Below are 26,759 nucleotides of genomic sequence, written 5' to 3'. Positions count from 1 at the left end.
GTTTATAGTTGGTGCACTTGTAGTATCTGCCGGGTGCTCCGACACCCGGTAACGCCACAACGAAGAATAGCATCCAGCGACGGCAGTGGTCAGCGACCACTACGTCCACCTCTATGGGGTGACTTCCCACGAGAAGTGTATCACCTTTGCAGATAGTCTCTAAGTATGGTGGTCTGGACTCAGACCACCGGATCACCAGTCCGCAGCCGCGTCCTGGCTGTGTCCCTGAGCTGGGGTGCTAAGCGGGCAATGTCCCTACCTAAGGGCAAGTCCTTGGCACAGCGACAATCTATGTGGGAGTTGGGACCTAGCTGGGGCCTAAGGGGTCTCTGGCCTAGTGCAGGGGTCACAGACACCCTGCACACCCTACCCCTTCCTCGTCCCGGCTCCAACTGGCGTGCTCCTTTTCATGCAAAATGTATCATTCTCCAGACAGAATCCAGCCGCGCTATTGGCTGCTGCAGCCCATGTAGTCCGTCGCCCTAGTGCATCCTGGGAGCAGTAATCCCTTGCGGATCTATTCTTCCTAATGGCCGCCTTGCGCGCCTATACTGCGCATGCGCAATCGTGACCAAGATGGCGGCGCCCTGCAAGGGGAGCCGCCGGTAACCTCAGGCGATCGAGTCACCTGCAGCAACCTCCCCACGCTCTCCCTCAGCCTGCGCTGCCAGACGCAGCTGCAGCCAGAGGTAGGGGGCAGACGGGGGTACAGAGGGGACCCAGGCTATATACTGTATACTTGTTTAATTTTGTTTAATGTAAGTTTATTGATCCACATGTAATCTATTAATATTTATTAGTTTGGTTTTTTTTTGGTTGGGACTGCTACTTTAACCATTTGTAAGCCAACCACGTATAAATGGTTAATGGTTAATAAATGGTTAATATTGTATGTATGTATTAGTGGGACTGCAGCAGCAGTGCTGTGTGTTTTACACACAGAGCACAATGGCGGGAAAAGCCAGCGCGAGGTTCCCCCTAACCGTCACCCAGTGACGTCACCAGTCTCGCTCCTCCAACCAATCACGCCGCCCCCCTCTCCCCGGGGACGTAGTCGCGCGGCCGTCACGAGCAAGGCGCGCTGGTAACGTCACGGTCACGGCGGACCAATGGGAAGCGTGGAAGGGAGATCCGCTTTGGTTTGAAATCGAGTGGCGCGCTGAGAGAAGCGGAGGCTGTGCGCGGTATAGAGAGGGAGGGCGACGGCGACTGTGAGTCACGGGAGTCCAAGGAGGTGAGCGGGGCCTGCTGGGAGACGAACCAGGAGCAGGCATGTCTTCTCTCACTGGCACAGCCCAATATACACCAGTCATGTCTCACACACCCGGTCGCTGCCGCAGCCATGTCTCACACAGTCACCCGGTCACTGGCACAGGGCCTGGCACAGCCAAGGATACAGCAGCCATCTCTCACACACACACACGGTCACTGGCACAGGGGCTGGCACAGCCCAGTATACAGCAGCCATGTCTCACACACACGGTCACTGGCACAGGGGCTGACACAGCCCAGTATACAGCAGCCATGACTTTCACTCAAACCCGGTCACTGGCAGAGGGCCTGCAGCTAATTGCTATGGTGTTGCTGTTAGTGTGCAAGGCAGAGCGGGGAGTGTGTGGCAGTGTTGTGCGGGCGTGTGGTAGTGTTGTGCGGGCGTGTGGTGACTGCTGTGTGTACGGGGGTGACAGTATTGTGTGTGTGTACGGGTTGTGGCTGTGCAGGCATGCGGTGGCAGTGCTGTTTTCGCATGTGGTGCTGTGTCCCTGGGGGGGGGGGGGGTGGCGGTGCTGTGTCCCTGGGGGTGGGGGGGTGGCGGTGCTGTGTCCCTGGGGGTGGGGGGGTGGCGGTGCTGTGTCCCTGGGGGGGTGGCGGTGGTGCTGGGGGGGGGGGGGGTGGCGATGGTGCTGGGGGGTGGGGGTGGCGGTGGTAGTGCTGGGGGGTGGGGGTGGCGGTGGTGCTGGGGGGCGGTGGTAGTGCTGGGGGGGGGGTGGCGGTGGTAGTGCTGGGGGGGGGGGTGGCGGTGGTAGTGCTGGGGGGGGGTGGCGGTAGTAGTGCTGGGGGGGGGGTGGCGGTGGTAGTGCTGGGGGGGGGTGGCGGTGGTGCTGAGGGGGGTGGCAGTGCTTTGTTTCCATGCTTTGTGCTGTGTGGTGGTATGCATGGGGTGACTGTGCCTCTGTGCGCATAGGGGGATGTGACGGTGCTGTGTGCACGTGACGTTGCTCTGTGTGGAGATGTGGCGAGACGTTGCAGGGGGCTGTGATGGAAGGGGTGTAAACATGCTCATGCTCCTACTCATTAATTACGACAGTATTATTGGTAGTTAGGGCTTGGACAAATAAAGTTTTGCAAGCAGCATTTTAAAAAAAAATAAACCTTTGATTGCTCTGATGTTGAGTAGCTGTAACACGTGTTTATTTTTATTTTGTAACATTTTCATTTTTCTTTGGCAGAAAACAGATCTACATTGACGCTTTCACTACTTGAAAATGGCTACCAGCGAGGTTGATGATTGTAATCATGTGAGGGTGGTAGTTCGTGTTCGTCCAGAAAATCAAAAAGAAAAAGAAGGCAATTTCAGCAGGGTTGTTCAAGTGGTCGATAATCACATCTTGGTATTTGATCCTAAAGTAGACGAAGTTAGCTTTTTTCATGGTAAGACTGTTGCCAAACGTGATATAACTAAAAGGAAGAATAAGGATCTTAAATTTGTGTTCGATGGTGTTTATGGCGAGCACTCGTCTCAGCAGGAAGTTTATGAAGACACAACAAAAATTGTGCTTGATGGTGTACTGAATGGATACAACTGTACAGGTACATTTGTGACAAGTGTAATAAGAGTTGCTGTATTTTGCTTTTCTAAAGCCACATTGTGAGAGGTAAAAATAAATTGTGCCAAGCTTGACAATCCGTTAACTCTGCGTTCTCAAACTTTTTATTCTAAAATCTGAACAAGACTGTTGGGGAAAAAAATAAAAAATATATATATTAGTTAGGTCTGGAAATAATTGGACACTGACACAATTTTCATCATTTTGGCTCTGTACGCCACCACAATGTATTTGAAATGAAACAACTGAGATGCAATAGAAGTGCAGACTTTCAGCTTTAATTCAAGGGGTTGAACAAAAATATCATATGAAACAGTCCCCTTATTTCAGGGGCTCAAATGTAATTGGACAAATTAACACAATCATAAATAAAATGTTTATTTTTTATATTTTGTTGAGAATGCTTTGCAGGCAATGACTGCTTGAAGTCTGGAACGCATGGGCATCACCAAACGCTGGGTTTCCTTTTGTGATGATTTGCTAGACCTTTACTGCAGCCGTCTTCAGTTGTTGTTTGTTCGTGGGTCTTTCTGCCTTAAGTTTTGTCTTCAGCAAGTGAAATGCATGCTCGATCGGGTTGACATCAGGTGATTGACTCGGCCATTGAAGAACACTTATTTGCCTTAAACTCCTGGGTTGCTTTCACAGTATGTTTTGGGTCATTGTCCATCTGTAAAGTGAAGTGCCGTCCAATCAACTAAGCTGAATCTAAGCAGACAATATATCCCTATACACTTCAGAATTCATCCGGCTGCTTCTGTCTTCTGTCACATCATCAATAAACACTAGTGACCCAGTGCCATTGTAAGCCATTCATGCCCATGCCATCACACTGCCTCCACTGTGTTTTTCAGATGTGGTATGCTTCGGATCATGAGCCGTTCCAAGCCTTCTCCATACTTTTTTCTTCCCATCATTCTAGTACAGGTTGATCTTAGTTTCATCTGTCCAGAGAATGCTGTTCCTAAACTGGGCTGGCTTTTTTTAGATATTGTTTGGCAAAGTCTAATCTGGCCTTTCTATTCTTGAGGTTTATGAATGGGTTGCACCTTGTGGTGAACCCTCTGTATTTGCTCTCGTGAAGTCTTCTCTTTATGGTAGACTTGGATAATGATATGCCTACCTCCTGGAGTGTGTTCTTCGCTGGATGTTGTGAAGGGGTCTTTCTTTACCATGGGAAGGATCCTACGATCATCCACCACTGTTTTTCGTTGACGTCCAGGCCTTTGTGTTGCAGAGCTCACCAGTTTGTTCTGTTTTTTTTTTTTTTTTCTCTCAGAATGTACCAAACTGTTGATTTGGCCACTCCTAATGTTCCTGCTATCTCTCTGATGGATTTTCTTTTTTTCAGCCTAAGGATGCCCTGTTTCACTTGCATTGAGAGCTCCTTTGACCGCATGTTGTGGGTTCACAGCAACAGCTTCCAAATGCCAATGTCACACCTGGAGTCAACTCCAGACCGTTTGCCTGCTTAATTGTTGATGAAATAACGAAGGAATAGCCCACACCTGTCCATGAAACAGCCTTTGAGTCAATTGTCCAATTACTTTTGTTCCCTTGAAAAAGAGGGGGCTACATATTAAAGAGATGTAATTCCTAAACCCTTTCTCCAATTTGGATGTGAATACCCTCAAATTAAAGCTGATAGACTGCACTTTAAGCCCACATTCATTATTTAACTGAAGCTTGAATTAATTTTGGTACACAAGCAAAATAACAAAACTTGTATCAGTGTCCAAATATTTCCGGACCTAACTATATATATATTTGTTGGCCATCTCGACTCAATTTTGATTGCTGCACAAGATTTATAAAAGATTACTGGAGCAGACGCGAACCTTCGTATATTTCATTCTAAAGGGAGTGTGGGTTAACGTGAAGCTCTGTGTATATATACGGCTCATACCGCTCACTGACAGTCATTTTAAAGGCTAAAATGACACCTGGAGCTTGGTACAGAGCCACATAATGATTATAAACTGAGACAGAGGTGACACAGCTGCTGCTGAATGTTGACGCAGTGTTCTCCTATTGGCAATCGATTTTGCTTTGATTGCTAGATCTTGATTAGAAATATAATTTTTTTTTTTTTTTTTTTTTGGTCGCAAGATAGCAGGATTAGGTTCTGGTTAGTAGACCAAATTCAACATTGTGTAGTGATGTGATTATTCATCAATCGGTCTTCGTTAAAGGGCTAAAGTAGTTTTTTTTCCTGCAAAGGGAACCTGATATGTTTGTTAAATCTCATTGACAGGTCACTTAAACTAAAAACAGAAGATTTGTAAAACATTATTACATAATTTTGAATGTAAGATTTATTTTTGCTTTCCTTTTTATAGTGACTTTAATTGTGTGCTAATTGACAATTATTTACTACCAACCAAATGTATAACAAGCTTGGATTTTTTCGTGTTCTGTGCCAGAGTACGAATTGGGTCAGTTGTTTTCAGTTTTTGCGCTGTGTGGATCCCGGAAGTTTCACGAGATGCTCTTTATTTCCTAATAATAGCATTATAGGGGTTCCCGAAGAACAACATTGCTAGTGGCTGGCATTTTACTCTTCAAGGGAAAATATATATATATTTAATAATTCTAATGTTATACAATGTTCGAACATTATTACATTCTAATTGGATATCATAAAGAAAGCGGCTTAATTGAAAAAAAAAAAGTTTAAGTACATAAGGTAAGTGGGCTGAGGTTCAGATAATTCAGTCGCCATACATTTGTAAAAGTTTCTGCAGTTCATAAAAGGTGGAAAACCACTTCCTTAGATAGACACGGGGTAAGACTAGAGGTAAGGGCAGTAAATCACATCCCAAATTTTAGGTCGAAAGGTTGGTAATCATTGCTAGGACAAAGTACCATATTAATATTTATCCAATTAATAAAAAAATCAATATGGATTTAGCCTATTGAAGATATCACTATAATAATTGACATATTGTGTGAGCAGGCACTTTTATAATGTGGCTCTATTCATATGTTAATGTATTTCTGTGTGCTTTGTGACTCCAGTAGAATCAACATGTATCCTTTTTCCTTATTTCTAGTTCTGGCGTACGGAGCCACCGGAGCTGGAAAGACTCACACAATGCTGGGCTCTGCCGATCACCCTGGAGTAATGTACCTCACAATGATGGATCTATACCGTCGTATCGATAGTGTAAAAGATGAAAAGATATGTAATGTCGCTGTCTCCTACCTAGAGGTTTGTTAGAAATTAAAAATATATATATTCTTTTTTTAGCTTTATTTGATTACACATCCGACTACTTTTATCCGTATGAAATAGCCTTTTTTTTTTCCTTACATTAGCCAGACGAGATTAGTTATGGCTAAAGTTTCTTCACAACATACAGACTCTGTCCCCTTTGTATATGATTGAATGTGAATCACATTTGACTGGTAAAGAAATGTCTTTGATGTAGAAATATGTGCTTCTTACAAATCTTTCTTTTATATGCTGACTTTTTTCAGCTCTTGTAAGAACAGCAAGGATTCTCTTTTCATGGAAATAATCCTTAACAGAGAGCTTTCACTAGAATTTGACATCAAAACAAAATAAATGTATTTTTGAAAGTTCTTCTTTGCTGTCTAATACATTGATTCCGCTTCCATGTGTTGGTGCGTTTAAATCCATTAGAGCACAAACAGCACATTGTTACTGTAGTAAAAAAGGAATGTGGTAAATGTGCTCCGATATATCCAGTGAGGTGATGTCGTTTTTTTAATTAATTTTTTATTTTTTGCACAATTCTCCCCTTTTTCCCCAAATTTCTTTTGGGTATGTTTATTATTCATATCCCTTAGTTATATACAATTTGCTACAGGAAAAAAATATATATTTTTTTAATTCTACATTGTTTACCAATGTGTCCGTGAAGTCTCTTAGAAAGGGAGCTCACAAACGATCTTTTTTCACACTTTCTTTTTAGGTTTACAATGAACAAATTCGTGACCTTCTTTCACAATCTGGTTCGTTAGCTGTGCGCGAAGATGCGCAGAAAGGAGTTGTAGTACAAGGATTAACCTTACATCAGGTACATATGCAGATCTTTTGGGTAGTTATTTAATCTCAATGGCTAGCTGCAGCATTGTCAATGTTCAAATCCTCCACAAAAAGTAGATTGTATTTAAAAAAACACTTTAAAACCCCAATTATGTGCAAGAGAAGAGCATTGACGTGTAGAGCTGAAGGTCCGTGGCTGTTACAGTCAATCACTGCTCTGCTGTCCAAAGTCGTGCTCTGTATTGCCTTGTGTAGTGCTGTGCAAAGCATTGTGGGCAACGGCTTTGGAAAGCAGAACAGTAGCCCCGAACTTTCCTGTGCTGGGCCCAGTGTTGAACAAGTGGCCTCCCACTGGACAGGTAGGTAAAGAAAAATAGAGCTGTATTTGTGTGTATATAATATAAATCTAGTACATTCATTTCTTTTTTTGTGTGTATCTATCATCTCCTCTAAATTAGTATACAGAAAAATAAACCATGTTTTGTTTCCTCATAGAGGGAGGTTACTGTCACTTAAAAAAATGTTTTTGGAAGATATTTTTTTTTTGTTTGTTTTTGTTTTACATTCTGTGTTTTTTGTTCTTAATTTTTAGCCTAAATCAGCTGAGGAGCTCCTCAAGATGCTTGATTTTGGAAATAAAAACAGAACCCAGCACCCTACTGATATGAATGCAACCTCTTCCCGATCACATGCTGTCTTTCAGGTACAGGGACCAACAATATAAATGCAGCTTCTGCTCTAAGCATTTTGCTCTTTGGCTTTAAACTTTGTATATCTGCACATTAGTCTATTCTGTTTGCACCAACAATTATGAGCGAGACGTAAAAGGAGCTACAATTTGCAAATCACCCTTTCATGTTCACGATTGGTGCACACACAATGAATTAAAGAGCAACGTTTAAAAAAAAAAAATGACCTTTTTTTATTGTTTTACTATGTTTGAAACCAGGGGTCTCCAGAATTGTTGATTTCTGTTCCGAGGACCCTGTGCTTCCTGAGTTACCTTGGAAGAGGCTGCCGGTAGCAGCTCCGGCTGGGTGCACACTCTGGCAGTTTAAAGGTCACACTGGCCCTTGTGGCTTCGTATTGGCTCATGTGACCTTTTAAAAAGAAGAGCAATACTGGCATTGATGAACAAATAAGTGATTGGTGCGCAGCTAATAATTAGTGAAACACAATAAGCAATATGCAGTGCACAGTGATAATATAATCAGAAAAATTCAACCTTGAATGTGGAAAAGTCACATATGGTGCGTCTGCAGCCCTTCTTGGGGGTGTCCCAACACCCCTAGAGCTATGGAAGAGACAAAAAAACAAGGCGCACAACGCACATAGTGAAGTACAATAAAAATGTAAGTTTACTTATAAAAATATATATAATCTGCGTACATCAATAGAGTAAAATATGAGCAGTTGGTAATTGGGTATACCACACCAGTACACAGCTCCAGACGGCACTCCTCACTCGATTGTAGGGTGCAGGGGATCTCTCCTCATCTGATGTCAAGCTGGTAGTTGTGGAAGCCGTCTCCCTCTCACTCAAGACGGGGCAGGTCTCAGTCTCTGCTGCCGGATAGTCCTGGAACATCGATCCTCATCAGCGTGTAGCAGCCTCCGCTCACATCCGCATCCAAGCACGTTAGTCACGTGTCGCTACTCCTCCATGGAGCGCCCGATAGTGACGTCACAGTCCGGTCGCACTCTTCTACGAACCGCCTGCAAGGGCTCACTCAGTGCGGTGTAGCGAAGGATACACGCGGCTTCTTGGGAAGATGTAATAGGCACACAGTCTTGCGTGAAACGGGGAAACACTTGCGGAGTGTTAACACCAACAAGAGGGTAATAAAAACGAGCACTGACACCTTCCTGGTGTCAGTGCTCGTTTTTATTACCCTCTTGTTGGTGTTAACACTCCGCAAGTGTTTCCCCGTTTCACGCAAGACTGTGTGCCTATTACATCTTCCCAAGAAGCCGCGTGTATCCTTCGCTACACCGCACTGAGTGAGCCCTTGCAGGCGGTTCGTAGAAGAGTGCGACCGGACTGTGACGTCACTATCGGGCGCTCCATGGAGGAGTAGCGACACGTGACTAACGTGCTTGGATGCGGATGTGAGCGGAGGCTGCTACACGCTGATGAGGATCGATGTTCCAGGACTATCCGGCAGCAGAGACTGAGACCTGCCCCGTCTTGAGTGAGAGGGAGACGGCTTCCACAACTACCAGCTTGACATCAGATGAGGAGAGATCCCCTGCACCCTACAATCGAGTGAGGAGTGCTGTCTGGAGCTGTGTACTGGTGTGGTATACCCAATTACCAACTGCTCATATTTTACTCTATTGATGTACGCAGATTATATATATTTTTATAAGTAAACTTACATTTTTATTGTACTTCACTATGTGCGTTGTGCGCCTTGTTTTTTTGTCTCTTCCAATACTGGCATTACCTTTTTATATGCGATGATCTCAAGGAGCAAGGGACCAACGGAGCTGAAATTAACACTGTTCAGCCCCGGAGACCCACTGCTTCCCACCTGGAGAGGGGAGACGGGACACTTTATTTTTCTAAGGTATAGATGCATTAACATCAATCAAATATTGATTAGTAGTACAGGCCGTATCCCGAAAAAAAGCTTGCCGCTTAAGTAAAGTATCGGTCCACAATAGGGGTTAATGCAATCACCTTCATAGAGGTGTTTTCAAACCTCTAGTAGTCCAAATGGACACTGTAGAACAAAGGGGATAGAAGGGCGCACACACAAAGCCCCTAAAAGTGTTAAACCTTTTTAATTATGTAAATGGAGTAAGGCAATAAAGATGCAATAACCAAATATAGATTACTATGCAAGACAACATAATATATCTTAATGTTACGGCCTATAAATGGGACAGTTGTTGGCACTTTGGGAATATTGTACATATACAACATTTCTGCTTGTCTATCTAGATTTATTTAAGGCAGCAAGACAAAACGGCGAGTATTAATCAGAATGTTCGAATTGCCAAAATGTGCCTCATTGACTTGGCGGGTTCTGAGCGTGCCAGCGCCACTAATGCCAAGGGAGCACGTTTGCGAGAGGGGACAAACATCAACCGGTCATTGCTGGCACTGGGGAATGTCATTAATGCTCTCGCAGATCCCAAGGTAAGTGCTGACTGCATAGATTGTTTATTAAATATATATTTTTGGATCCCAATCACATTAGTTCTTGCTTTATTATTGCCATAAATGAAAGTATGACTTCTAAATGTGTATGTGTATTTGATTGGTAAAAGATACATTTTAGAAATAGGTTCTATTAAACATGTGTTCAACTGTTTTAGATTTTGTTTATATATAGATAGAGTAAAAGATTGTTTTGTTTTACTTTTAGATCTACACTTATTTGCAACAAGTGTTAAAGCTGCCGTAAAAAAAAAGAGAAATTCTATTCAATATGTGCATCGATACAATCTGCACACTGACAAATAATTGGCTAAATTGCCCATCGATCCATTCTCCTGTAATAGATCGCTGAAGATTCAGCTTGGTTTTTTTTTTTAAATCACTGTTAGGGCTGCAGAAGAGAACCCAAGATGCAATGTTCTGTGTGGTAGATCATGTGACCAGACAGGACTAGATACAATTGCTGCACTGTCACAGAGAGGGAAAAAGGGGTGTGCCAGAGCGCCTCAGAAGAGGAATTGTTTTGGTAGTTGTGTAGGTGAATACACACCTGCATGCAGTGCGTAGAGGGGTAAAAGTGTCTGACAATCTTAGTTTATTTTTAAAGTAGGTATAACCGTTTTAACAAAGAAATTCAACTTGCCAGTGGAGACTGAATGAGTCCTTATGTCTACCCGAGGTCCTTGATCAAATCAGTGATGAACTTAAGTTCTTGCCACCCAGGGCCTCTTGCTGTGACCCAAACCATGGGTTACTTGTCTGGGCAGACCAATAGATGACCTACCCAGAAATGAAAATAAACTCCAGGGCCAACTTATTACTGGTAGATAGTGTGGCGGCCCTGTGGAGACTTGAATAATGTTATGGTCAGTATATGGAGCACAGTTGCAATGGAGAGTCACATAGCCGTTCTGAGAGAAAGTGATAGTCATGCAGATATGGACCCCATGGACAATGTCCGAGGGTAGAGACCTGGTTCAGCATGGACCATGCCTTTTTTTGACAACCCCCCTAGCCTAGATTAGGGTAGACAAAGGGGCGAGGGGGCGACCCATAGTAGTCGACAGGATTTTCTCAACCCCACCCCTCTCCCTTTTTTGTGGACATTTTTTATTTTGTCCTTTTTGTGTTCATTGTGATGTCTGAACTAGTCAGCGGGTAACTGGATTGTCCTCATGTTTAGTGAATTTGCATATTGATCTCTCAACAAGTGACTGTACAACCCACCCCACGGTGCTACCTCACCACTACCTGTTTTATTTTTCTGGACCCCTGGAAAATGTATAAATAGTTTAAAAAATAAATAAATAGATAGATAGATATAGATAGGATATATATCTATCTATCTATCTTTAAGGTAAGTGGCTCTACATTTATTTAATATAATGAATTATTGTACAGTATCTAAAATTATTTGGGTAGCAAAATAAAAGATTTTAATTTAGTCTCTGCCAGTATTTTTTCACAATTTGTTTTGTAACTGGTCTGTGAATATCAAACATTGAGCTTACTTGTTCTTGTGGGGGGGGAGCGGGTTTGGGGGAGTTGCATTTAAGTATACCTACAGAATGCATTTAGGGCTACAATGTTATTGTGCAGATTATATTAAACAAGCATATGTCACGTGCATGAAATGTAATGTTCAACAGAACTACTGTAACAAGAAGCGCCAAAGTTGCCCAGCTACTGCAATTCTCACCAGTATGTCATGTGGTGGCCAGTGGTTTATGTGGCCAAACACTTCACAGAATTTGGTGTCTGCCGCTTGTCACACTCCTGGCTGGCAGCTCCACTTAGGAAAGGCCTATCTACATTTAAACATACAATCTCACAGGAAGGCTGTTTGCAAAACGGAGGAGCTGGCCTAGAGCGTTTACAGCAAATGCAGCGATCTGTAATCCAGAGCTGCTCAACTCCAGTACTCTAGTCCCTCCCCCCCCCCCCCCCCCAAAGATCAGGTTTTGAGGATATCCCTGCATTATCACAGCTCCTTTTTCAGCAGCTTCTGAACCACCTGTGCAGACGCTGGGATATCCAGAAAACTTGACCTGTTGGGTGGGGGGGGGGGGGGGGACTGGAGTTAAGCCCCCCTGCTTTAATCCACAGACCCACGTGTCAGCATTAATTCTATGTGAACAAAATATTTTCCACCCTGATAATGCAGTTTTGTCTGTTTAAGAGTTGCTTAAAGAGATGAAGGGTATCTTGCCATTTATGTCTTAGTGTTTTCCTGTGTGCTGTGGCAATTGCTGCTGCTATAGATACATCCCTGGAGTCTTTTCTTTTGGGGCTTAGTATCTGACCCAGGGTTCCCCAGGCATCCCTCAAGGGTTGCCTGTAATTTAAAAAATTGTACCAAATACGGAAGAAGTTGCAATGCATTTGATGTCAGACATGCTGTTAGAGAGGGTTGGCGTGCCTCAGAATTTCACATGAGGTTCCTTAACCAAAAAAATGTTGGGAACTGTTGATGTGACCAATGGAAAATGACATGACTATTTTGAACAGGGTTCAAATTCATGGGTCCAGCAGCTTAAACCACGCACACATGCTGGTTTTTAGGAGATGCATTACTGGATGCATCACAACAGCCATCAGAATATTCAATTAAAAATTATGAAAAGGCTAATGAGATGGGCATTATCTGCCATCCCCCCCCCCACAATATATTGTGACTACGTTGGAGTTCACTTTATTGTGTTTTAAGCCGTGATAACATGGAAAGAATTGCAGACACACGTCATCCTATTATTTTTTTGAGGTTCCCCAAGGAAAGGCTTCTGTTTCTGAGAATAATCCAGAAACTGTCTGGTTCAGTCTAAATTAAACTCTGTATCATTTCTGTCACCATTAAATGGTCCAGACTTGTTTTATACAGTTTTTTGGGGAGAAAAAAAAATATACACACACACCGCGGGCTCCATAGTGTAAAATAGTACAGGTTTATTAATCACGAGCTAAAATAAAAAAACTCACAGCCATGAGATAGGATATGCGCATCGAACAAGGACACCAATGGTCATGCTGTTAGTCAGGAACAGTAGTCTCGTGGCTGCAGCGTGTATCTCTGCCGCCGGGTGTCTCTGTCGTGATGTGCGTCCACTTCAACGGCCCCCCTGGCTAGAAAAGCTCACGCTCCTTTTGTTCCACAGCATCACAGTTCCCTTCCAGTCCAGCAAAAGCTCAATGAGCTAAACACCTAGTGCTTGTAGATAGCGCCCTTACGCGTTTCGTCGCGAGTGTACCGGCGACTTCATCAGAGGTTAAGGAGCGAGTCTATCCTCATACCTTTTCTATTGTCCATAATGTTCAATTATTCAATTAGGAGATTTTAGCTACACCCAAAATTGAGTGGAATACTATGTTTGCTAGTGGCTAAAAACAATACAGGGGGAAGACACACAATACATGAGTAATATAAGGCAGGTTCATATTATAAATACATATAATATATACATAAATTGGAGTGGCTACCTGAACTATATAAAGTAGTATAACTATAAGGTAGTAACTTAATAACTACTGTTTAAAAAACATGCTACTATTGCAGGGTTTTAGTTTAGTGATTTTTCTGAAACCCTTTAACAACCGTTTTGGGCTCTTATATAAAGTATGATTGCGCTGCACAGTGGAAAGTGCCATTTTGAAGTAAAGAATAAGGGCCACAGTCCAGACACTTGCCCCATCCCCCCCTTTTTCCCCCCCCTTTTTTTTTAACCAAACTGAAGGTTTCTAGCAATTGGCTGCATTTATTACCACCTTGAATTGTCTCCATGCCGCTATGTTGTTCATTATTTGGAAATATTTGACCCTCGGGGTTCTTCGAAAGCTTATCCTCGCTATGTGCAGCTCTAGGACCCCTGATGTCAATGAGGAGCAATATCGATGTCAGTGGCCTCGCTGCGTCAGACAAAAGCTGTAAACCTTCCAAATAAAATATTAACAGCTCGGGAACCAAATTGTCCCCATAGCTGTGAAACCGGTGCAGCCCCGGAGGTGCCCGAAGTTCAAATCGGATAACGGTTAAACAGAAATGTTTTTTTTTGGTTGGGTTGTTGATTTACGTGAAAAAGCCTTGTGCACTTTATTCACAATGCGAAAGCACTTGCGCATCTTAAAGTAACTCCATGACAATATTAATATTTGCATGTTATTTTGCTATTTGAATCTGCACATTAATTGCTTTCGGTTTAGGTTTTTTAAAAAGTGTTGTTTGTTTGCCACAATGCTACAAAAACGTTTGTGTTGTATTTTTTTTGTTGTTGTTATTTTGATGTTACTTTTGCACACAAATATCCTACATGCAAATCATATATGATGGAATATGTTAAACAGACAGGGGCAGCCCTGCAGCTTAGAGTAATGCAATGTGCTTCTTTCATTCAAATGTTTAGTTGGACTGATCCTTTTACTAGGAACCTGGACATTATTTGTGAACCCTTAGTAGGCTTAAACGCAGCAATATTATTCTTATTTCAGCTTTGATCCAATTAACTTTGTTAGAATTTCTCAGGCTGTTGGGAATCCCAGACAGGCTGCATGCAGGGCATAATGATGCACTATTTCTGCTTTTTGTTCTAGCACTCCGTCTTAATCCAACCACTGATTTTGTTTTAGAAAACTAAACAATATGATGTGTGGGTGGGTTCTTCCACTTAAAATATGTTCCTTGTGTGCTTCCCCCCCCCCCCTCTTTTTGTCCCCAAATAGCTCATAATTAAAATGCATATTCAAAAGTGCGTATAGCCACCAGTTGTTTACGTAATATAATGAGCACAGTATGATTTTTGTTTTTTGGAAACTGCAATGCACACATCTGCGTACCACTAGTGGGGGTGACTTCCTTTCTTACAATAGAATGTTGTGTAATGGATGTACATTTTCCAAAACACTTGCCGTTAAACTTCAGCTGCATCAAAATGAATATATTTATTATTCCTAGACTGCAAGTTCTAAAGCACATGTTGCATGAACGTGCAGCGGTTTTGTTTGTTCTTGTGCTTGGTTGCATTTTCTTGGCAACACGCTTTCGTAGTGCAGCACTAAAGTCTGCATCGACTGAGTTTGTTTTACAAAACAAAGCTCCTTTAAAGTGCAGGAAAATCCGTTTCTACCTGGGTTAGGGCGCCAGGCCTGAGTTATTACAAAATCTGCAACTAAAATAGATTTCATAATCACTTCTGAAGCAATTACAGTTTAATTTGGAAAAAGTATGTTTATAGACCACCTTCAAACCTGTCATTCCGCCCTCTGCCCTCCCTGCTACCCTTTTTCATACCCTTCCGGCAAAGTGTTTGTGTCAAAGTTCAAATAATTTATTAGGAGTGAAATTACACTTGTGCAATATGTGTGTCCCCAGGCTCTCGCCCAGCATTTTCCGATGGCCATTTTTCTTCATTACCGTGGCTGCTTTTTTTTTTAATGTTCTAGCTCGGTAACTGAAAGGGAAAAGGTGTTCTTGGGATCTTGTCTTTGAGTTTTTTTTTTTTTTTGTTTGTTTGTGGACTCATGCACGCAGATTAAGGAATAATGCTGACATTTATTTTTAGCAGTTGGCCCGAGTGTTTGTTTTTACATCTATTTATACAGAAGTAAATTATGCAAATCTATTGTTCAATCAAATCTTTAAATCCTCATCCTCTTTGTGGGCTACTGTTGACTTTACTTTTCTGACTGGGAACAGATCTGATGAGCATTTTAGTTTTTTCCCCTTTTGGTGTAGTGTTATAGCTTTTTTTTGTGAGGGGAATGTTTTTATTGGCAGACTTTATAAGATTCATTTTAGGTTTGCATAACTTAAGATTGTCAGTTGTTGTGCCAGATATTTTCTGGCATGGCAAGTACAACATATGGTTGTTTTTTTTGTTTTTTTCTATTGTGCAAGGGGGGTACTGTATATCAGTTGCATATATACATTGCTCAGTTTAATAAAGAGCAATGTTTTTTCATTGGGATTTAAAGCAGCAGTCCAAGCTGCTGTGTGGTGTCCCCCCCCCCCCTTTTTAATTTGTGTATCAATACAATCCACACAATAAGTAATTGGCTAAATTGCTGTTTGATCCATTCTCTTGTGATTGACCGGCGAAGATTCGACTCGGGGTTCACTAAATGGCTGTAGTGCAGCAAAGTTCTGTGGGGAAGATCATGTGACCAGCCAGTCACTAGATACAATTGGTGCACTGCTAGAGAGAGGGCAGGGCTCAAAAAGGGGTGTGCCGGAGACTGTTTCAGAAGAGGAAGGGGATGTGACTTTGTAAATGATTTCTATAGAAACAAAAAATGCTTGTTACATTTATAACTATTACAACTATTAACTATTGTAATTACTTAACATTCTAATACGTTAAAAATGCCATTCAGTTTTTTTTTTTAATGTAGGATATTGCTTGGTCTGCAGCTTTAAAGGTGTTACACTTCTAATTGGAGAGATGCAGTATACTGGAGTTGTAATAGAAAGTTAATCTTTAAGAAACACTATTTACACACTGTTCTTTTGGCAAGGCATGACAAAAGCACAAGTAATGAGATTTATATTGATTAAAAATGTCAAGTTTCTGTATTTACAATAATCTTAATCATGACACACAGCACAGACATTTAAAAAAAAAAATATACACACACACACTGCTAAATAACCGTGCATAGAAACTGTATAGGGGTAAAAGATCTCATACTAAAATTAAAATGAACAGAAACTAACAATGAAATCATGAGACTATATTACCTACAGCGCGGGTGCGCAAACGTATCCCCCCTTCCCCTGCACGGCTCCGGCGTCAAATCATGTCTCTGGATCATGTCACATTGCCATAGTGTCTTTTGACGCCGGTTGCCACGGAGATGTGATGCTGGAACCAAGTTAAGTAAAAAGTTAGAGGCCTCGCCCGATCCCCGGCGTTTATTTTAAATGCATTTAGGGAAGCTCAGGGACTCTGTAAAAGCCATGCACTCCTGCCCTTCAGTATTGTTACCCCACACCCAGCTGAACCCATGCAGTTATGGTCTCTTTTATAAATCGTGTGGCCCTTCTGGGAGTTATTGTAGTATTCTGCGCTCAAGCTATCCTCTTCTGTTGCTCACACTTCCAATGCCTTTTTTTCTTGGGTTTCCTTCTGCTGTTCCTTGGACTTTGCTCTTACTAAATCAGAGTATATAACATGTCAACTATGGGATTATCATGGATCTTTTCGAAGACCAGTTTTGGTCCTTGAGGAAGTTGTAAGTAAATGGGCAAACGTAAATAGATTCCCCTCTCAAAGCATGGACTTTTTTTCTTCTCCTAAGGCCGCGCTTATAGTGCTGGCAACGCGCCGCCGCGTCTGCTTATAGTGCGCGCGACGGCAACAAAGTGACGTCGTGGAAACTGGAAGCCGGCAAAATTTGATTTTTTTCAAGGGCTGTTGCATCACGTGACGGCCCTTGAACAAATCAAATTGGCAGAATCCCGCGACCCCGTGGCGATGGGTGACGTCACCCACTGTGTCGCCTTTGACGGCACTATAGGCACGGCCTTATCTGGAGGACATTCACAAAGAGCAGTGGCATTTATGGACAGCAGTATTGATGCACAGATTAGAGAAAAGAACTACTTTACACAGTGCAATGCAGAATTATATATAGCCTCATGTTCTTAAAAATCCTTCAACACACACTACCATTATTAAAATAGTTTCACAACTTCAGATGTTTTATTGGTTGTAGTAGTCTAAACCCAAAAGGTTAGCAGCGTAAAATGGAGTAACAAATTCCAAATACAAAGATGATTTTTTTTTTTTTTTTTTTTTAAAACATTCAATATCCATGTGTGAAAAACTATATGAACCTTTAGATTCAGTTTCCTGTGACTGCTGGTAAGTCTCACATTAGGTTTGAGGCGTCAACTTGGGGACATTTGAGGGCTTCCTTGCATGGACAGCTCGCTTCAGGTCCTGCCACAACATTTCGTGGTGTTTAGGTCCGGATTTTGAGTAGGTCATTCTAAAATGCAGAATTTCTTCTGCAGCCATTCTTTTGTAGATCTGCTTGTATGTTTATGATCATTTTCTTGCTGCATGACTCTTTCGCTTCAGCTCACGGATGATGGCCTGACATTCTCCTCTACACCACCAGCATGCTTGACGGTTGGGATGAGGTGATTCTGTTCGAACGCAGTGTTTTGGTTTTCGCCAAAGATAACATTTCTCATTGAGGCCAAAAAAATCAACGTTTTGACTCGTCTGTCCTACGAACATTGTTCCAGAAGTCTTGTGGATCATCTGTGCTTCTTGGTGATATTCAGACAGTTAGCAATGTTCTTTTTAGAGACTGTGTGGTTTCCTCCTGGCTATCCTTCCATAAACACCATTCTTCAGTCTTTTTTTTTTTTTTTTCCCCACTCATGAGCACTCACATTAGCCAATGCGAAAGTGGCATGCAGATCACAGGTCACATTCAAGGAGTTGGAATTAGAGCCCGAGAGATACATGTTTGGATCTACCTGATACGAGTGAAACCAATTGATGGCGTCTTCCCCTATTCCAGAGCACTGAAGCTTGATTAACAAGATAACGTAATCAACAGTATCAAAAGCCTGTGTAAAATCTAGGAATATTACACCAGTAAGTTTCCATTCCACCCTGTATCTCATTGCAAACTTTTAGGATGGTAGTTACCGTGGAGTTTTTGGGGCAAAAGCCAGATTGGAATTGGCTAAGGAAATTTGACTTGCTACAGTAATCGCTTTATTGGGAGTGAACACATACTTTTTCCTGACTTTGTATTGGGAGAAGAGATTGTCCAGCGTTTTCCCAATCTTCAAGTTGTTTTTGTCCCCACTTTTGAAGATTGGGGCAACGCTGGACGTTTTCCGCTTCTTGGGGATATAGCCTGTAGACGAAAAAGAGATGGTTATGGCAATTACTTGGGCACAGTCGTAGAAACTTTGATTGTAGTAGGTCAGATCCACATTGCCGGTTTAGTTTTTATTTGCTTGTGTAATCTCTTCAGATACTTGGGCAAATTGAAAATTGTGAGCACTGTTGGCAGAGTGTGGGGCTATAGGGGTTCTCCCAGATGAAGCTTCATGTTTTTAGTTTTGGTTGCGCTTTGATAAAAGGGAAGGAGCACACCCCACAAAGTATTAATTTTGTTTGCCATGTCGGATTTGTCAGATTAATATTATCCTTTTTGATATTAGATGGTGGTTAATGGCTAGAAGGTTGGAATATATTGATGACCTTCCAGAAGTTTGCTAAATGTGATGGTTTTTTTTTTGGTAAAGATTCTCAGAGTAATAGTGGACTTTTGCTAGTCTTTGCCTTGTGCATTTATTCTGCAGGTATCTGTAGTTAATGATAATAATAATAATAATAGCATGTTCTTGTATAGCGCTGCTAGTTATACGCAGCGCTTTACAGAGACATTTTGCAGGCACAGGTCCCTGCCCCGTGGAGCTTACAATCTGTTTTGATGCCTGAGGCACAGGGAGATAGTGACTTGCCCAAGGTCACAAAGAGCCGAAACCTGGAATTGAACCAGGCTCCCCTGCAATCTCAGTGTCAATCAGTGTCTTTACTCACTGAGCCACTCCTTCTCCCTTAGTTAAGATCCTTAGTAGTGCCAGTTACTTTGTAGCTTTTCAACAAGGCATCCCTAAAATGGTTAAGCGCAATAAGGATGGTTGTAACCCATGGAAGGTGGGCCCCCCCATGATCTTATTCTGCGGAATGTGGGTGTTTTAAGAACTCTGGAAATAATCAAGTGCAGGGTCAGGTATCAAGTTTGATTCTTTACCAGGGGCAGTTGGTAAGACCAGCCGGATACTGTTGTGTGTTAGTTTCTAAATGTTCTAGTGAGTGGAACTTTATTACGTTATTTGGGTTGTCTAATTTTCCTTACATAGTACATTAGTGCATGATCACAATTTTTTTTTTTGGGGGGGGGGGGTATGATGCAAAAGAGTTGGATTCTGTTGGGTCAAGGGGATAGAATCCAGTCAAGCAAGGAATGGTTGAGATTTTAGGTTTGTCTGTGTGGGTTGGGAAATTAGTTTTGGTTTAGCTTAGTGACTTGTCTGGATTTTGTTCTTGGGGTCAAGCCAATTGAGTTGAAAATCACCAAGAACTAGCAGCTCACACTTCCCATTCAGAGAGAAAATTGAACCAAGAAACTAAGTGATACCAGTCAGGGATTGTAGTGGGGTGTTAGATTCCTGCAACAAGAATGGGCTTGGAGAAGGAGACAAATTTTGCCAATTAGGATTTCAAGAGGGTGTGCTTGCGGGGCAACTTAGCAGTGTAAAGGAGTCTTCAATTTAAAGTAATACCCCATTTCCTCTTTGAAATGGAGTATCCCTGAATGTCGATGGTTACATCGAGGGTTTTAGGAGTTAGCCATGTTTCGGTGAGAATGATGGCTTTAGACTTATGCTGAAGGCAACATGCCCTCAGTTCATCCAGTTTCGGCAGCAGGCTACAGATATTTGTTTGTGACTGTCCTTTTTGGTATTTAAAAGGGGCATTAGCAGGGGTGTGGGACAGTTGAAAAGGGAGGGCCTGGGTTTAGTTAAATATCCCCTGTTAAAGTGCGTAACTGTACGAATAAAAAATTTGAGTCGTTTGCAGGCTGTAAGGTTGCTATGTTTGCCATTAGAATGAGTTGTGGTTGGTGTGCTGGATTTCAGAGTTCTCCAACAACATTTTCTCTATCCAATACAAAATCAGTGGTTCCTAAATCGAGATCTCGAGGAACACAAACTGTGCAGGTTTTAAGTATATCCCTGCTTGAGCACAGGGGGTTCTGCCAAAAATTATCGGGCCACTTGTCCTAATGAGGATAGTATTAAAATCTTCACTGTTGGTGTTCCTTGAGTACTGGATTTGGAACCACTACCGTAGATAATGTAAGGCTTTTTAGTAGTCCAGGATGTATGATGATATTGGGTGTGAGCCGGGAGGGAGGAATTTGTATTGAATAGAGTAACATTTATGAGGCCACAGTAAAGAACAGACTTGGGATAAGTAGCAGGTTCATTATGACAAAGGTAGGTCACTTTGCATGAAGCTGTGATAAGGTGTGTGTGTGTGTGTGTGTGTGTGTGTGTGTGTCTCTCTCACGGTGACGGGGTAACCAGGCTCACTAATAAAGGTTAAGCCCACTTGGTTGCCCGTGAGCTGTGTTTGGGGGTCCTAGAGTGTCAGCTCTGGGACCTGTTTGTTGTACATGTACTGCTATGCAATGTATGTAAAATATGCAAGGGGCAGGGGGCAAGGTATCCCCAGAACAGTACAGAGGTCCCTAGTTTCAGAGGGATGCCCAGATAACCCTAATGCTGGTATAGGGGGTTCAGGGGGGTTCTCCAGTCAGGTATAAGACTGAAGCTTTTATTAAAATAAAAATGCTACGTTTGCAGGTAGTAAGAGATATGGTTAGTGTAGATAAAACAGGCCAGGTTTTCACTCTATCCCTCACCACTAGACTTAGGACATTTTAATAAGAAACTGTATAAAGCCTATTTTATTAAACTGGTTTAAAATGTAGGATACTCATACATTGTAAAATAAGCTGGGTCCTTTTACTGCAGGACTCCATAGGGGGCTGATGAGGTACCAGGGTGTGGTGCCAGTAAGTCTGACCTAAGTCCATAGATCAAAGTGACACCTGTTGCCAGGAGTGTGAACAGCCATCTGTGCAGGATGGCTGAGTTAAGTGTCCCAAGTCCTTGGCTAATTACAGGCTCTTCCGTTCAGTAGTCACCTCCCTAGACTGAGAGGCACCTAGCCTCTGCATGACAAGTAGGCAAGATGGCGATTTTCGCACATGCCCATTTGCAATGCTGAAGCTCAGGTGCCAGGTGTCGCAAGACTGGATAACGTGAATGGCTAGCAGTAAAGTTCCCACGCTTGTGGGTTGGCAGTAATGCTGTGGAACTGACTTTGCAAATAATATAAAAAGTTAGTAGTCAGCCCAGGGAGAGATCCCAAGGCAGATCCATGTTGTGACTCCAAGCCCAAAGGAGCCTTGCGGAGCTAGCAAGGAAACGACTGCAGAGCAGAATATTTTTTAAGTCCTACTTTCAGCACCATTTCCAACGGACTTGTTAAAGACTTTTATTTTGGCCAAGGAAGTTTAGTTTTTCAGCCCAAAACCCCAGTAAGTGTGTTGCCTCCTGTATCTTTGTAATTCACTGGGTGTATGTCGGTTTCCAAGAAATAAACGCAATTTATTTTACATTTTTATTTTGCTCCATAATGTGATCCCAGGATAAATGTGTAAGTACCTGGTCTCCCGTGACAGTGTGCATTGAGTAGACAACAGGTGTGTTCCTTTTTGCTTGCTACTGAAAGTGTGCCACTTTTGGCAGTGCTAGGGTGTGTTAAGAAATTGCAAACAGATTTGAGGAATGGGAGAGGAAGTTTCTCTGTGCGGGTAAGTGTTGGGAGAGACTTCTGTAAATGGGAGATGGAGTGGCTAAGTGGGTAACGACCCTGACTGACACTGAGTGTGAAGCAGGGGAGTCTGGTTCTATTCCCAGTGTCAGCTCCTTGTGACCTTGGGCAAGTCACTTTATCTCCCTGTGCCTCTAAAAACATAGATTGTAAGCTCCACAGGGCAAGGACCTGTGCCTGCAAAATGTCTCTGTAAAGCGCTACGTACAACTAGCAGCGCTATACAAGAACATGCTATTATTATTATTATTATTAAGGCCTGGGACATAGTGCCTAAAACAGTGAGAGGCGCGCTGAGGCTCAGGGAAATCGGTACTTTCCCTGGCCTTACACAGCGCGCCATACGTGGGCGGGGCGGGTCTGGGGGCGGGCCAGTGACATCACGGAGCTGGTTCGCCCTCATTGGGCGAACCGCTCACGTGACCGGCCCTGCGCTCCAGCGAGCGCCAAATCTGAAGACTCTGTGAGACACGCTTCCGCAAACGGGCAGAAGCGTGCGCGAGCCCCTGCTAAAGCCGCTCTCATTGCGGCTGCAGGGGCTCAGTGCCGAGCAGCAGCGCGCCTCAGCACGGGTCAGCGCATAAGCGCTGACCATGCCCGAGGCCTAAGTGTGAGGGGCGGTCTGTTATGCAGGTTAATAGGTGTGGGATAATAGTGTGGTCAAATGAGCTCACCGTTTGCTACCTTGTTATATTCTTGTCTAGATTAATTTGCAGAAGGATCCAGTCTCCAGTACAATTGTCTAACTACACATTCATTTAAAGATTTAGCTTTTAAGATGTTATACTGCACCCTGCTATTTTTCCTTGACTGCTTTGAATTGTTTATATCCAAACAGGCAGATTAAATGGGAGGAGGTCATGTGACTTTGAGGCTGGACAATTAACAGACAACGCAATTAACAATCAAGCTTGCTAACCCTAGCATACCAGAGATCAACAACTACTTTGAGGGTGGCGGTGATTCTTGTATACAGGGGGGGTAACAGATGATTCAATGGTTAAACATACCTTTGGGTGAAGAGACCATGCATTTGGTTCCATGTCACCAGCTGAAGTTATATTCTAAAAGATTTTCACATTTTTAGATGCATACTCTAAGGCCTCGGGCATGGTCAGCGCTTATGCGCTGACCCGTGCTGAGGCGTGCTGCTGCTCGGCACTGAGCCCCTGCAGCCGCAATGAGAGCGGCTTTAGCAGGGGCTCGCGCACGCTTAGGGAAGCGTGTGTCTGACAGGTTTAAAATTTGGCGCTCGCTGGAGCGCAGGGCCGGTGACGTGAGCGGTTCGCCCAATGAGGGCGAACCAGCTCCGTGACGTTACTGGCCCGCCCCCGACACGCCCACGGATGGCGCGCTGTGTAAGGCCAGGGAAAGCACCTCTTTCCCTGAGCCTCAGCGCGCCTCAGCCGGGATCAAAGCACTATGTCCCAGGCCTTAAGGTGCAATGCTACACCCTGCTATGTCAGGCTTATTCATACCTGAGAAAAGAATGCAGCAGATAATAAAACTACTCTGGAAACGCTGCTACTTTTTAATAAGTAAATCCCTGTCATTTTTCAGAGTGCTAGTAAAAAGATTTTACCTATAAACTACAGCATTTCTCTACAATTAAAAAGAAAAACAAACATGAATAGGGACGTCAGAGTTGATTTTTTATTTTCATCTTTGCAGTTGGCTTCTAACTAAATACGTTGCAATTTATTATTATTATTTTTTAAATTTATACAGCAAATGTAAAAAGTTTTTAATCACATCAGTTGTTTGTTTAAAACCGGGTTCAACGGGGCCAGCAGGCAAAATGCAGCCCGCAAAGGACCATAGAGTGGCATTTGTACTGCTTGCTACTGCTAAATTCATTGTTGTTGCTTAAGCAGCTATATGTAATTGTGGTCACACTAAAACGTACTTGTAATTTACATATATGGGATAGATCGTATATTTCAACATATTGCAGACATTTAAATTACTTAACGTAGGCGTTTAAATGCATCCCAAATTACATTACAATACTCCTGTGGCAGTTTTTGACCTGGTTTATTTGGAAAGGACCACTTGTACTAAACCAACATGGGTGTGTTTTAAAAAAAAATAAAGAATAATTTATCTTCACTTTCTTAGTCTATAGTTTAGTTGTCAAGGAAACACCCAGTACTGCAGCATTGACGGGTTCCATGGATACGGAAATGGCACTACGCATGTTTGTCATTATGGGTTAAATGAGGCAATATCCAAATCTTTGTGCTATCTTTCCACAATGTCTTCTCTTGTCTAGTGGTTTGGTCAAACAGGCCAGGTATTATGGTTATCCCTGCTTCAGCACAGATGGCTCATCTGTGCTGAAGCAGAATGACCTGTTGGTGGCCCATGAGGACGGGAGTTGCCCCCCCCCCCTGCTGCTGTACTTTTTCTGCCTTGCCAACACGTGCACATTTTCCAGATCATGAGTATTGAATGCCCACGATTCTGGCAAAGTTTTGGCCTATTGCAACTCTAACCCATATTAAAAGGCTTTGTATTCAGATTACTTTGACGCATAGTTCTTAATTGTAAAACAAAGATTTTTTTTTTTTTTCCCCGTTGTATCCACATCAAGAATTACTGGTTACACGGTTTTTATTTTCATCACCATGACAACAATTCCTGATTTCATGATTTCCTAATCAATGGACATGGCGCATTAAATATATTAGCTGGTTGGAGCTCTAAATCAGAAATTACCATGGGCAGATTGCTAGATTTAATTATTTTTTTTCTAATCTTGCTAACATGCTAAATTTATTGGATGCTTGTCATTCATTAGCCGAGAACGTCTGTTTACAATCCGATTTAATAAATAACAGATTGCGGTTGGGCATCAAGTTAAACATAATTTAAAGTTCAAAAACTATATATTTTTTTAATTTGTTATGTTTTACTTGATACCCAATCGAAATCTGTTCGGATTATAAATAAATATTTATATACATGTATGCACTCAGTTATCCTCATTTTCAGCCCTTGTCGATTTCACTGCCGAATGAATTCTTCTCCAATAATCTTTCTGGTACGGGCGGGCCCCGATCGTACGGCGAATTACGTTCCAGGGCACTGCTGAAAAGCGGAATCGGCGACTTTCGGCTTCTGTGCATGCGCAAACATGGCGGCCCCATTCTCGGTACCGCTGTATTGGCGGATCGCCGAGAAGAGAGGCCTGCCTGTATTGCGTTTGCAAGCCTCTCGGTTTTGCTCTAACAAATATTCTGATTTTTCATCTTCCGATCTTGCTTATGGCTGTCTTTTGTCTCTTGATATTGCTTAGAATCTAATCGACTAACAACAATGGTAATAGCTTCTTGTGATAAGTCGGGCCCACTGTCATTTTAATTTCTTTACCCTAGTGATGTCACAGACTTTTTTGTTTGCTTTCAAACCCATTCATTCTTCTTTCGGGTTGACCCTGCATATATATCTCCATACTTCAAGTTGTCAGCTTATGAATTATCTTCGCATTTAAGGTCAAGTTTCACACCGATACACTGGTCGAACACTTTCCTTGAGGGACAGCTGAAAGATTGTTTTTCTGCAAACTGGTCTCCATTTTGTGTTTATTGATTTGCTTTTGAAAGGTTGCCACCTGTTTAAACTTGCAGCCAAGGTAGACCTAGTTTTCAAATGTTTACAGTTAGATTGAATATATGTTGAGCAGTGGTTTCCCAACTTTTTCATTTTTTTTACATTGTGGACCCCTTGCTAAAAAATATTTGTTCCGCAAATTAATCAATCTTATTGCCTACACGTCAGACAATTGCTAACAAAATCGCTTGACCAATCCTAGGCCCCTTAATGCCTTGCCGCTGTGGAGGCATTGCATTGTGGGGAGCAACTTTCAAAGCGCCTGTAATTGACCCGTATACCACCCACGCTAAGGTGCAGTTTGGGGCTTATCAAGCTTGCAGTCCTAACATGGACTCAGAAACCCACTATACTACCTAGGTTTCGCCTTTACATATATTTTTTGTGAACCCCTTTGGTAACGCCTTAAAAACCCCTTTGGGTTCCTGAACACCCTGTTGGGAATCACTGATTTAGATCGTTCTAGAGTTTTGACACACTTGTTGAACAACACTTTGGTCGTGCTGAGATTCGTGTGGAGGCCTGCAACCTTACTCCCTTTTGGTATGTTCTCTAAGTTGTTGCTAGAGGTCTTTTAGACTTGTGACAAAAATAACAATCTTGTCTGGAAATCGTAGGCAACTCGAATTATTCAACACATTGAATACAAAATGAAGTGTTGCTGTGAAAAGCTCACTTCTTTGCTGCTCCTCATCTTTCTTGTATATTCATGTAAT

General features: G+C 42.6%; 1 protein-coding gene across 1 annotated transcript in view; it reads left to right on the top strand.

The window, feature by feature from the left end:
• Positions 1-1,060: 1,060 nt before the first annotated feature.
• The window catches only part of KIF18A (kinesin family member 18A), a 51,992-nt gene continuing 26,293 nt past the window's right edge, over positions 1,061-26,759 (top strand). Inside the window, exons 1-6 of the mRNA XM_075567303.1 lie at positions 1,061-1,234; positions 2,451-2,811; positions 5,882-6,039; positions 6,767-6,871; positions 7,433-7,543; positions 9,788-9,985. Coding sequence (XP_075423418.1) covers positions 2,487-2,811; positions 5,882-6,039; positions 6,767-6,871; positions 7,433-7,543; positions 9,788-9,985 — 897 coding nt within the window. The 5' untranslated portion in view covers positions 1,061-1,234; positions 2,451-2,486. The remainder of the gene's footprint in view (positions 1,235-2,450; positions 2,812-5,881; positions 6,040-6,766; positions 6,872-7,432; positions 7,544-9,787; positions 9,986-26,759) is intronic.

Source organism: Ascaphus truei, chromosome 12 (assembly GCF_040206685.1).
Source record: "Ascaphus truei isolate aAscTru1 chromosome 12, aAscTru1.hap1, whole genome shotgun sequence".
NCBI classification, from domain to species: Eukaryota; Metazoa; Chordata; class Amphibia; order Anura; family Ascaphidae; genus Ascaphus; species Ascaphus truei.
This window is presented reverse-complemented; position numbering and strand designations above follow the sequence as displayed.